At 37.8% G+C, this 13,362-nt stretch overlaps 1 protein-coding gene across 1 annotated transcript in view; it reads right to left on the bottom strand.

Annotated features, from left to right (window-relative positions):
- The window catches only part of dazap1 (DAZ associated protein 1), a 118,093-nt gene that overhangs the window by 46,348 nt on the left and 58,383 nt on the right, over nt 1–13,362 (bottom strand). Inside the window, 2 exon segments of the mRNA XM_039767136.1 lie at nt 2,204–2,252; nt 8,436–8,546. Of these exon segments, the coding sequence (XP_039623070.1) occupies nt 2,204–2,252; nt 8,436–8,546 (160 nt within the window).

Raw genomic sequence — 13,362 nt, 5'->3', positions numbered from 1 at the left:
AGGTAAAATTAGGAAAACGTGATTGTGAGAAAAGACTAAACACGTTCTACATGCTAACAAGTAAAAGAGCCCAAGCATGAAACACTAATGAACCTGACTGAACCAACAGCATGAATAATGAAGTGTAACAAACCTGCAGCTAATATAACTACATCAAGACCAGGGGTCTTGATATTCTTCACATCTGCCAGGCATCATTTCAACCTTAAATAAACAGTGGCCTCCAGAAAAACAACATTTGCCAAGATTCCTATAATATTATTAAAATGGCTGCTCAGTGGACAATTGGTGCCATGCACAGCACAATGCTAATTGCTGGTATAAGAAGCAGCACTGCAGCTGGGCTTTTTTTTTTTTTTCTCAGAAGGAATGATGCCACTGTAGCAAAAAAAAAAAAGCTGCACCATGACAAAGCGCTGTCACTTGGGCTTTACCAAATTAGGGTCCTGCATAGTTTACTCACAAAAAGTCAGAAATGTGACCACCTCTGCAGTACTAAACACAATTTATGGTCACCGCAACATCATAAAAGGTACGAAAAGCTCTTATGAAAGAATACCAGGATCCAACCTGGGAATGGCCAAGTGAATTAACTATCCGCCTCCTAACGGCAGAACGCTGGGTAATAAAACAGACAATGAACTTGCACCCTCAACGTAATGATGGTTAGCACTCTTTCTTCCTTAAATCTTTATTTATCACCACACTAGTTGGCCAATATTCTTAACTGGTTGTGTTACCCAGCTGCACACGGGAAATTTCCTCAGACAATGGGGCCTCTGTTTTAGCGCAGAGGGTTAATATGAATTACTATGAACGCAACAAAAGTACTTTTCTGTACACAGTATTTGTTGTGAAGTGGGTCTGTGTGTGTGCTGTACCACAGGTCTCTATTCCTGATTTGTGAAGCAGAGTGTAGCAGCATATCAGTTTGACTTACAAATGGACACCTTAGTGTGCAGCGATGTTACACGTATTTAAATTTACCAAATGCTCTTTAAGGTCTCTGTATATAAAAGAGGGACTTAACAATCCAATCCGACTTTGAGGTTGTATGCACATTGCTGCATTGTGGGGAATAAGAGGAAGCCAACAGAAAAGGGAGTACTGCATGTACCCAAGAAGCCACTTGTTAACCACATCTTCAAGTTTGGCCTAACTTTTGTTAGTCTATTTCACATCTCGTTTCTCATGCTACTCACAACGTCGCCTCATTTACATCACTTGCCACCAGCCCAGTTTTTCTCTGTGTGTTGTCAGCTGCATCTTGTACAGTGGCGCTGTTCCACCTGCTAACCTCATTTGCATGAACAGCACGCCTCATTTCTCTGCACTATCACACCTGAGGTAAAAAAGGGGAAGTGCTGCCTAATACCCCTCTTGTTAATGCTTTATTACTAACAAATACCGAGAGATCAGAAAAAAAAAAACAAAAAAACAAAACACACACACAGATTGGCCAATTTTCTTCTTCCTATATCACCACCAAATTTCAATCAAATCAAAGTATTTTTGAGATTTAGGGTATTTTACTTTTCATATGGGGGGGGGTGTAGCCCTAAATATTCATCTATTAAAATGTCCTTTCTTGGCAGATATCTACTGCCCTACATGTACCATCCTGCCAAATCTCAGCTTTTTAACTAAACAGTGAGTGAGTCAGTAGACTCTGCATTACATATAAACAGATTTAGCAGTCATAAATGAAAATATCAGTTCTGCTTAACAGGATTAAAGGGTGAAGTTGAGAGAGCATAAGGAACAAATGATTTTACCTGGGTTAACATATGATCTGAAGAGTGTACTCTTTAAAAAGAATCTCCATTATTTGTAGGAAAAAAAAGGATACCAAACAGATACTTTCCTCAAGTTACTGAAGTGGGAAGCATTTTAAACTAAGTTGTGAACTAAAGACTAAAATAATCACTATAAGATGACACAAATAACTTTCCTAAAAACCTGGCACAAGACTTTCGCCAGGTTTGTGGTAAGAAAGAAGCAGAAGCTATACTACACGAACTTTTAGATCGATGCTGGCTTATTTGACCACTGCAGGAACATCACTGCAGCCTCTAACCACATCTCAACAACTTTCAATGCCAGTCAATGTCAGGTACGGGTGAATCTTCTTAGATCAGAATAGTTTGTCATGAGAATGTAGCCAGGAATGAAAGCAGGAAGGACAAACAGGAGAAGCTTTTACCTCGGGGCCTCTGTTTCTCTGCGTCGTAAATCATTACTACTTCAGTGACCTGAAACAAAAACAGAATAAAAAGGAGGCAGGATCAGATACAGATGTTAATATATACATACACACTGCTGGACACTAACTGTCTTTGCTGGTCAGTCTTGAAAACAAATAAGAGCCAAAGATGATACTAAAGTGGAAAACCAATACAGAAGAGAAAGTTCTAAAAAAAAAAAAAAAAGTTTCTCATAATTATTAATTTCTTTCAATTTTCTCCTAACAAAAGGAAGGAATCTACTTAAAAACATAAGATGGTTGGGACTGTATACCTGCAGTTACGTTGGTCCACACTTGACAACCAGTGAGTAGGCCTTGTCTTACCATATAGCACTTGACACTGAAGTAGTGACTCCTCTTTAATATTCAGTGATATCTGCATTTGTGTCTGCACAGCTCATCAATTAACTATCAATATTTGGATTCAAGTAGACTCCAGAAAAAGAGATGAATTAGAAAAGAAATAAAGAAATCTGTTTAAACAAAAAATGGTTTAAAGCCATAGGGGGAAAAAAATGTTTCAAAATTTCTTTCAAATGTTAAATATTACACCACAGCATTTATCTGAATGCAAATTGAAAGACAAAAAAGCAGCTAATTGATCAATTAGATTATTTCAAACAAGAGGGACTTACTGACTTGTGCTGGAATAAAACCAGTAGCCAGAGCAGTCTCCCGGAACTGAAAATTCAAATTTGATCACAAAACATTTTCTTCGGAGAAATGGAACTTTGGTCACATAAGTTAATGTTCACATGATTAAATACATATACAGTATGTTTAATCAATATTGTAATAGATATAATTTAGCGTTGATCCCCTCTCTCATAAACAAGCTCACCTAGCGCACAGAACACATAATTCTGACAAAGCAGACCACTGAGTTTATGTTCCACTTGTCACATTAATAGCCAAGATTTTTTTTTTTTTTTTTTTTTTTTTAACAAAAGCCGTCAAAGTTTTCGTTTTGAAATACTTTAACTCTGCAGCTTCTTCCAGATGCCCATGACCCTGTGTGTGAAGACAGATAACTGCTGCAGCAAGGATCATTCAGCGAGACAAAACTATCAGAAATATTTAGAAGCTGCTGGAAATTAGCTTCAGGTCCCAATGTAAGAACCAAAACCTTAAAAAAGCAAAATGTGCAATCTGAAAATATACTTTACATACATATATTTTTAAAATCAATCTACAACTTTTTTGATCCACTCACAATGTTTCAAATTTCAAAAACTGACAACAGGCCCCGATGCAGCTACAGAGGAAATGGCAGTCATCTCAGAGACTGAGGAGTAAAAACTGGCAGGTATCTTGGGAAACGAGTCAGGAGATGGACTAATGTGGAAACTTATTTTGTGGATGCTTTTATCTGTGGTGGCTGAAAGTGCGTGTAAAGCAAATACACACACAGGCTTACAGAACGCAACGGACATGCGCAGACTACAAAATCCGTAACAGCAGCTCAGTTAAGGGTTTACATGGCCACACAAGTTATTTGATGAGAAAATTTACCTCTGTTAGTCAGCAGCACTGATCTCTTCATGTCTTCAACTAAAATCTAGAGGATCTCTTACTCAATATTTCAGAAAAGGAGTGGAAAGCAGCAAAGCACAGAATTCACTCGAGCTCCATATGCGCAAAGCAAAGAATTATTCAATTTAAAAAATATATAATCGAGCACATCTGTCTCATTTGAAATTGTCCAAAATGTTTCCAGGGCAAGATCCAACCTGAGAATGCTGCAATCGAGCGCCGGCCTCACTGGGTCACATTTTTTTGTCCTGCACCAAATTGACATCATTCTGGACAAAAATCTTTAAATACCTCTCAGACAGCCTTGGTGTCACAATCCTTCCTAATGCACTAACAGCTGTGTTTGGTGGGCTCACAGAGGGGCTTAAAGTGGAGAAGGACAGACAAACTGTAATGGCCTTTACTACGCTATTGGAACATAGGATTCTTCCAGTTGAGCAGTACAAGTATAACTCTCCTATTCTAGGTCGGTGGGTATCTGATGTTATGTATATACTATTTTAAAGTGGAAAATAAATCAAATTTCCACTTATAGGATCAGTACAAAACTTTTTCAAAAACTGGTGGCACAGCTGCTGCCTCGCAGTAAGGAGACCTGGGCTCGCTTCCCGGGTCCGCCCTGTGCGGAGTCTGTATGTTCTCCCCGTGTCTGCATGGGTTTCCTTCCACAGTCCAAAGACATGCAGGTTAGGTGCATTGGCAATTCTTAATCGTCCCTCGTGTGTGCTTGCTGTGTATGTGTGCCCTGCAGTGGGCTGGCAACCTGCCCAGGGTTTGTTTGTTTCCTGCCTTGCGCCCTGTGTTGGCTGGGATTGGCTCCAGCAGACCCCCCTGTGACCCTGTAGTTAGGATATAACAGGTTGGATAATGGATGGATTAAAATTGCAGAAGCAGGTTCTCTCCCCTCTTTTAGTCCATTGAATTATTTATTATTTTATCTTTTCATTTGTCTTTACTTACTGTTTTACACTGCTGGCCTAGCTCTCTCTCTCAGGGGTGGGGATTGATTTTTTTCAAACCTTTTTTTCTTTTTGTAAAACTCAAGTTGTATATGGAATGTTATTTGATTTTAAAAAATTCAATAAAATTAAAATATACTAAAAAAAGATACAGATTTCAATGCTTGCTTTTTTAATAACTGTGTTAAACGTTCTGAATACATGTTTTCACTTTGTCATCATGTGTTATTGTATAAAGTGTAGATTGATGGGTCAAAAATGGTAACTGTGTCCATTTAAAATTAAATATACAGCACACAGTCCCCTCCAAAAGTACTGGAACAGTGCTGTGCACTGAAGACATTTAAAGTAACAAGTAAATTAAAGTCAAAAATACTTAATATTTGGTTGCATACCCCTACATCAAGCCTACGACCCACAGACTCCAGCAGATTTCTTGTGCCTTTCCAGGCTTTCATCACAGCATCTTTTAGTCGTGGTCTGATTTGTGGGGTTTCTTCCTTCAGGAGGTGAAACACATGTTCAACTGTTCTGCTGATTGACTTGGCCTGTCAAAAAAAAAACCCCACGATGTCCTTTGTTGAGGCAGCAGTGTGTTTCAGATTGTTGTCTTGCCGCATAATAAAGTTCCCCCCAATTAGTTTGAATGCATTTCTCTGTAAATTGGTAGACAATATGTTTCGGTAGACTTCCGAGTTCATTCTGCTGCTACTATCGCGAAGTACGTCCTCAATAAAATGATGGAGCCTGTTCCAGAAGCAGCCATGCAAACCCAAGCCACAACAACTTCTATCATGCTTCATAGAGGAGTTTGTATGTTTAGGATAATGGGCAGGTCCCTTCTTTCTCCATATGTTAGCCCTTCCAATACTTTGGTGGAGGTTAATATTTTCACATCAGTCCATAAAACTTTGTTCCAGAAACATTGTAGCTCATCTCTATTTTTCTGCAAACTCCAATCTGGCTTTCTGAATTTTATGTGCCAATGAGTGTTCATCTTGCAGTGTGGCTGTTCTCCCAACTCTCCTTCAAACAGTGCACTGTGACATTTCCTCCCCTGCTCTTTGGAGGTTGTTCATGATGTTGTACCATTTGTCTGTCATCAGTTTTCCTTGAACAATTGATCGGTTTGTAGCCTGCTGTTTGGCACCCCAGTGGTTTCCTTCTTTTTAAAAACATTTCCAAATTGTGCTACTGACAATGCCCAAAGTATTTGAAATACCCCAAGTGGTATTTCCCTCCTTTCTCAGCTTCAGAATGCCATGTTATTCTCCCATAGACAACCCTCTGATCTTCATGTTGGTCAGCCCTTCTTAACTACAAATGCAGTCTTCACTGGTTAAAACCAAGGCTTAAACTGAGGGGGGACACCCAGGGTTACTTAATGATTAAACAAACAGTCCTATATGACAAAAAACACCTGTCGGCCTGTCATGTTCCAACACTTTTGCTCACTTGAAAAATGATGTGGTTTGACACATAATGTGCTGCTGTGCTCTATGTTGTTTAACATATCGAGGCGTAAATACCAGGGAATAAAACCTGAAACTCTAATCTCTTCATACAATCATTTGATCTCGCACACAAATAAATTAAAAAAATAAATTAATCGGCCTTGCTGTTCCAATACTTCTGGAGGAGACTTTACAGAAAGTGAAAGGGTTGAACACTTTCTGCATTCACTACATTTGACGGTGTATCAGATAAAATACATCTGTGTACTGTAAGCACAGTTTTAAACTTACTTCATTTCTCTAATGAACAAAAGTATAAGAAAAACTGACAATGCATGAAAAAGTAGCTGCTCCCAGTTAAAGGGATAAGTCAGATGACAAAACACAGCCAGGCTCAATGTAAACCTTACACAAGTTGACCCTTGACCTCAGAATCAACCTGATAGCATTAAGGAACAACAAGCAAACAATGCAATGGGTAACTGAAACCATCTGAAGACATCAGAACAAATGTTGATATCAATCAGTATCTAGGACTCCAGCAAACAAAAGTGACAGGCCTAGTCTACAAATGGAGAACACTGGAATCAGCAGTGAACCTTCCCAGAAATGGCAAGCCTGCCAACATTACCTCAAAGATGGTGAATAAAATAAAAAAAAAAAATCCAGAAAGCCATATAATGCTAAATACTTGTGCAGTTTTAAGTACGAGTGGCTCTGTGGATAAACACCTGTCCCTGAACCTAACAGAGTGGATGTTATTGGTTGTAGAAAAGTGACTTTGAGACGTGTAACAAAATGGTCAGCCTTTAATAACTTGCAGTAGCTTGTGCTTTACATTTTACGTTCACCTACTGCATTACTGAATTGCCATCTGAAATCTATTTTCACATCACAATAAAACGCACATCACTCCCCTCTAGCTATTTTAGTTTTAATTCCACCCGTCAAATTTCAAAATCTCAACATAACCTAGCACAAGGGGACGGTTTATTCACTGTTTAGCTATTGTTCAAGTATGGATCTTTTGGAGGTGCATTGGACCCTTCCCCTTTTCCTCTGATGGAGCAATCAGCTGTCAGATGCTCACATCCAAAATGATTACTGAAATCCCTATTCAATAATCGCCTTGAGTAAATTATTAAGAGATAAGAAAATCAAGTTCCAAATGCTGAAACTAGAACTCCTAATCAAGGCATGCATAATAAGAAATTCCCTTAGCCATTAATAAATATTGGCTTCCCGTATGATGTTATTTTCAAACATCTACTAATAATTGACGATGCCGATGACTCCCATTTCCTCAGAAGAACCGCCATTATTGATTTCCTTATACCAGCCTGCCAAACATATGATATCTTCTGACGATGGCCATCAAAGTATTATTCTTTTTTTTAAATCATTGCTATTTTTATCAAATTGCTAAGTCAGTTTTCAATAAGAACCTTACCACCATCAAGAATGAATCTAACATCAGAGGTTCATGGTATTTTGTCAGAGATAAGTTTTCTGAAACTGTGAAGGAAAAGTCTTGAAAGGACTAAAGCAGCAGCAGCAAGAGCACAAGGACAGAAAAAGTCCACATTCTGCACACTGGAATTTTGGTTCTCTTTTCTGAATTAAGGTATTATTAGTTTAAGACATTTACACTTTAAAACTAGAAACATGAAGGCACAACACAATTACTAAAAGAAATCAGATGTGTGTGTTTCAGTGTACATAACGTGCAGTACTTAGGATCAGCTGTGTTTGTCTTTCTTTGCACATAACCTGTTTTTACATAACATTCTCAAACCTGCGTAATCTAATGTTTATGTCAAAATAAAGTGAATGGTAGTCCAAAAACAACATACCCACACACATAAAAACATACACAAACTAAGCTGGTCACAAATTACATATAACAGATAATTAAAAATATATTTAATGATATTAACGACAGAAGTAATCTTACCAAAATATAAAATGTGTAAAGCGTTGTGCTATACAAGTAAATACTACATTTATTTTCATCCTATACAGCAATTTTGCTCTTTTTTACATTTTTGAAAGACCACAATTCTTACTAATAAAGCTTCAAAGTACAGGCCACAGATCTGCCAGTGTGTCCACAAAAAAAAAAACCAGGGCCTGTTAAAGCCCACTGAGGGACTGCATTATTTTGGGCTAATTTCCATGTCATTCTGGTGGATCACTAAAACTTACAAATGAGATTGATAAAACAAAAATTATAAATTTACTTACCACTCCAAATCTATTGAAATAATCCCTGAGTTCAGGCTCTCCACAATTGTGAGGGATCCCACCAACGAAAATTTTCTTTGACTTACTGCCATCAGTTTTGTTGGTTTTCTGCTTAAAAATCAAAAAACAAAAACAAAGTTAATGTCAGCAGTTCAAGACTCAAAAGTAAATCACTCAAGCCATCAAGACAAACTGTCTGACCACATGGAAACACTGCCCATAAGACCAAGATGTCCCAAAGGCACCAGTCATAAAAGCTGGTAACCTGATGGCATTAAACAAGCACAGGAGGTACACTACGGCTGAAGCCTTTTATTTTTTATTTTTAAATATTTCCTAAGAGACAGCTTTGTAAATAAAACTCATTGGTTCAGCTCTCTGCCTGTCATTTCTGAAATGAATCCACACAGTGGCACACTACAGACTTTAATATAGAATGCCCATGACTGGCTAATTTGCCAGTGGTCTTCAGGATTGTGACTGTGTCCAAATTAGTCTTTGATTTTCTCTTTAACTAGTCACCGTGGATCCCCAGAGGTTTATTTTCCCCTGGGATGCTGCGGAATAGAGTTTTTGATTTCCTTTCCCAGTTTTTCAATTAGCCATAGTTCAACAATTGACCAATGTTGTTGGTTCCCTTGGATGTTAATTAGGTTTGTTCCGATCAAGTTCTTTTAGGGCTGAAACTAATCGATATCATGTTACTCTTGAACGTCAGTTGCTGATACTAATTTGGATTTTCTTTTACATCTTTAAAAGATTTTTTACATTAAGCCACTGCTTAACCAGACGTGAAGAAGCCTTATGTTCAATATAAAAGTTTTAATTTTAATATTTTTATAAACAGACCAAAAAGTATTATCCCTTCGTTTTTTATTAATAAAATTAAATTATATAGGCTTATTGTATATTGATCATAAAAAAAAAAATTCTGAAAATGTATACTTTAATAAAATTATTCCATAATACATATGGCAAAATGCTTTTTAAAATTGCAAGCTTTTGTATTGTTTTTTATCTGTAATGTACTTATCTGAAACAAACCTTCATTTAAAAAAGCAGTTTTTATCATTTGACGAACAAAATTACATTAAATATACATACGCGCATCCTTACACACATACACAAATACAATTACAGGTAAAATTCCGTTACAACGAATATCTTTACAACAAAATTTTCATTGCAATTAAGTATTATGGTCCCGACAGATTTTCCCATATTACAGAGTGTATAGAAATCTCATTACTACGAAATGCATTCGCACTTGAGCGTGTCGTCCCGTTGGGTGTCCCAAAAGAGTTCAGAAACCTCATAATGTGAGGAAGAAGAAAAGGATGATTCGGCTTCTGATTGATAACTGTGCTGCCTACAACATACTTCCACATTTAGATAATGTTTGCATTGAATTCCTCCCACAATTGCACAGCAGTGCTTCAGCTTTTGGATTTGGGCATTATTCGCACCCTGAAAGTGCATTATCGCAAGGAAATGCTGAGAACATTTCTCGTCGCGATAACTTGAAAATTTACGTGAAAGAAGCTATTGAAATGATCGCAAATGCCTGGACGCAAGTTAAAGAAAGCACTATAGTGGACAAATGCACAATCTCATTACTACGAAATATTCATTACAGCAAAGTATTTTTTAGGTCCCTGTCCCTTTGTAACGGAATTTTACCTGTATATATACATACATATACACACATATCTACACATTTATATATGCTCACACTTTGATTCAGTTAATATTGCCCAAATATAATAGCACATGCACGTATGTTTTAATCATTTTTAATCAATAATTTCACTACAGCTTTTTTGCTGTTAACATATACATTTACTATATTTATATAGGTTATTTTATTTATTTTGGGAATTGGAAGCTAGGCATTCCCAATTCTTGATGTGTAATTATAAAAATGGATTACTTAATTCTTGAGGTGTTCCTTTACAATTTCCAGATAATGCTCCTTCTTCACGACCATCTATTTTATGAAATTTTATCCCGACAAAATGCCCTCAAAACATGATGCTGCCTTCCTTGCAGTTCACAGCTGGGATGGTCCACATTGGATTACATCCCTTACCCCTCCAGCTTCCATACATATCACTGATCATTAAGGCCAAATAGTTCAAATATTATTTCCTCGGACCAGAGAACACTCAAAAGGCTATAGGTTTGTCGTGGAGAGCAACTACAAACTATACTCAAGCTTTTATGAGTTGATTGTAGACTAATGGTTTCATCCTTGGACAATAACTTTTCAGGCCACGGCAAAGTGCTCTCTTAATGGTGGATGATGACACTTTTGCTCCTAATGCATCCAACTCCTTTACCAGTTCCTTGGATATCTTGGATTTTCTGTTAAACCTTTCGAAACAAACATCGTTCATTCCTGGAAGTCAATTTGAATGACAAAGTCTGTATGCTCCAAGCTTTCTATATTCTTGAACCACTGGCTACCGTTTCTCCTGCTATCTTGAACCTTTTGGAAATGGCTCCTAAGGAGGAACCCAACTTTTTAGGATTTACAATTTTCCTCCTAAGGTCTCGATTCTTTTAAATTTCCCCACATGATGTAACTGACTGTAAAGGTAGGCCCTTATACACAGCCACCGATGTACTAATTAATGACAATAATTATGACAAATAGCAACTCAGAAGATGCTAAGACAACATCAGTTCCTAAAGTCACCTGTGCTGTTTAAAAAGACCATCAACTCTGTGAATGGAAACTTTCGACTTAATAAAAATCTAGTCTCACTGAAGCCAGATGTATAATCTATACGCCTGGAGACAACCACAAGTGAATCTTGCTTAAAACTGGGTGGGAACAATTAGACAGATCATTGACGGTCATATTTCTAAGCCAATCCAATGACTAATGAAAGTGGCACTTAAAGGGAGGGAGGAGATTTTGCTCTCCAAGATCAGAGGTGCCCTTGTTAAGGTTGCCGACTGTCAGACCAATTATCAGAGTTTCCATTATTTCTTATGGGGAAATTAACTTTGATATACAAGTGCTTTGGACTGCGAGCACGTTTCTGGAACGAATTATGCTTGCAAACCGAGGTTCCACTGTATTTGTTTTTATGAACTCAATGAATCGCTAATTCTTAATACTTGAAACTGAATCCAAGTTCACTATTTCAATTTGTTTTTTTAATGATTTTACTACTGACTACCCTGAACGTTCCCATCGAACCTTCCACCCAATAGCATCAGTCACTATGACTCACCAATTTTTCTTTTCTGTCTTTGGACTTCTTAACCAACACTCCATTTAAAAATACTAATTGATATTTATCTTTGTTTATATGATGCAATTAATTTTTCATATTCTTTTTCTGACTACAGTATTGCATGCTGGGCTAATAAGTGGAAGTGTGCTTAATAAAAACAAGTAGAAATTTCCTAACATGTTTCTCCAGTTCAAGGACACAGAAAGCCAGTACTTAAATCCCAACAGCAGCAGGCACAAGGCAAAGCATAATTCATGAACCAATGACACAAATTACCACCCACCAGGCCAATTTACAGCTTCCCATTAATCAAATATGCACACTCTTATAATTTTGGGGGACAACTAGAGCACTGAGAAAAAAGCCTATGTGGGCACGGTAAAAATATGTACACTCCACAAAGGCAGCGTTCAGGACAGGATCCCAACCCAGGACAATGGAGCAATGACACAGCAGCTCTAAACATTAACATTCTCAATTCAGGGCCTTGTGTCTAAAATAAATTAGAAAACCTGGAAGTGCTACTTCAAGAGCAAGACCTTTTTTTATTTTTAAATTTAACAGAAGTAGAGGTGCCTCTTCCCGTGGATTGGTATGTATGTGCCACAGACTGCATCTTGGGCTTTCACGTCAAAATGAGTTGTTCAGCAGCACTATGACTTACTTTGGAAATAAATCTGGAATTTCACACATCTCTTTGCTCAAACAATTGAGCTACTGGCACACAAAGTTACTATTTCCTTCATCACTTGATCAGATTATTGCAAATGAGAATATTTTAGACTTGGACCTGTCAACAGTTCAGGAGAACCAGTATAAGAAACAAGACCTTATAATAATAATTCACATTTATACAGTGCTTTTCTCACTACTCGAAACACTTTTCATAGTGAGTGCAGAGCCACTTCAACCAACACTAATGTGTGGCACCCGCATAGATGATGTTTTATAGGGTGGTCCAGGTATAATTATGCAATTTTCATTACGCTATAACTTAAGTTTATTACACTGAAAATCACCAAAAAATGTTGGACCATAGAGAAGTGTGCGAACTGACGACATGAAGAATCGTCTTTGTGCCGAACTGGAATAGTCCCTGCATAAATCAAAGTCATCCAGACAATCTGGATAATTAGATCTGGACCACCCTGTATTACAAGGTGAAAGGGCTGGAATGACTAGGCCATGGAGGGCACTTTAACCTGGCTATAGGGATACACCCTGCTCTTTACAAAGGATGTCCAAGAATCTTTTACGACCACTAAGAGTCAGGACCTCCGTTTTACATCTCATTCAAAGCAGGGCACCATTATTACAGTAGTGTGTCCCTGTCACTACACTGGGGCATCGGGACCCACATTCAGACCACACGATAAGCACCCCCTGCTATCCTCACCAACACCAAACCAAGTTTTCCCCAGATGGTGTCCTATCCAAGTACTAGCCAGGCCCGAAAATCCTTAGCTTCAGGTGGATGTCCTGTTCTGAAGTGCAGGCAGTATAGCTGCTGGTCAAGTTAAATGGTCTTTAATTATTCTCATGCAAACAATTAACATTTCAAACCATTCTAAATGAGGTGCTTTTCCAGTTTAAGAAAAGGGGAAATGCAGGACGTTCGGGAACTACTTTGAGCAGATGGAGCTGCTGCTGTGGAACCGTTTATCACAGGCTTGTGACTCAGC

Source organism: Polypterus senegalus, chromosome 10, assembly GCF_016835505.1.
Source record: "Polypterus senegalus isolate Bchr_013 chromosome 10, ASM1683550v1, whole genome shotgun sequence".
Lineage (NCBI taxonomy): Eukaryota > Metazoa > Chordata > Cladistia > Polypteriformes > Polypteridae > Polypterus > Polypterus senegalus.
The sequence above is the reverse complement of the archived record's forward strand: the minus strand, read 5'-3'. Positions and strand labels throughout refer to the sequence as shown.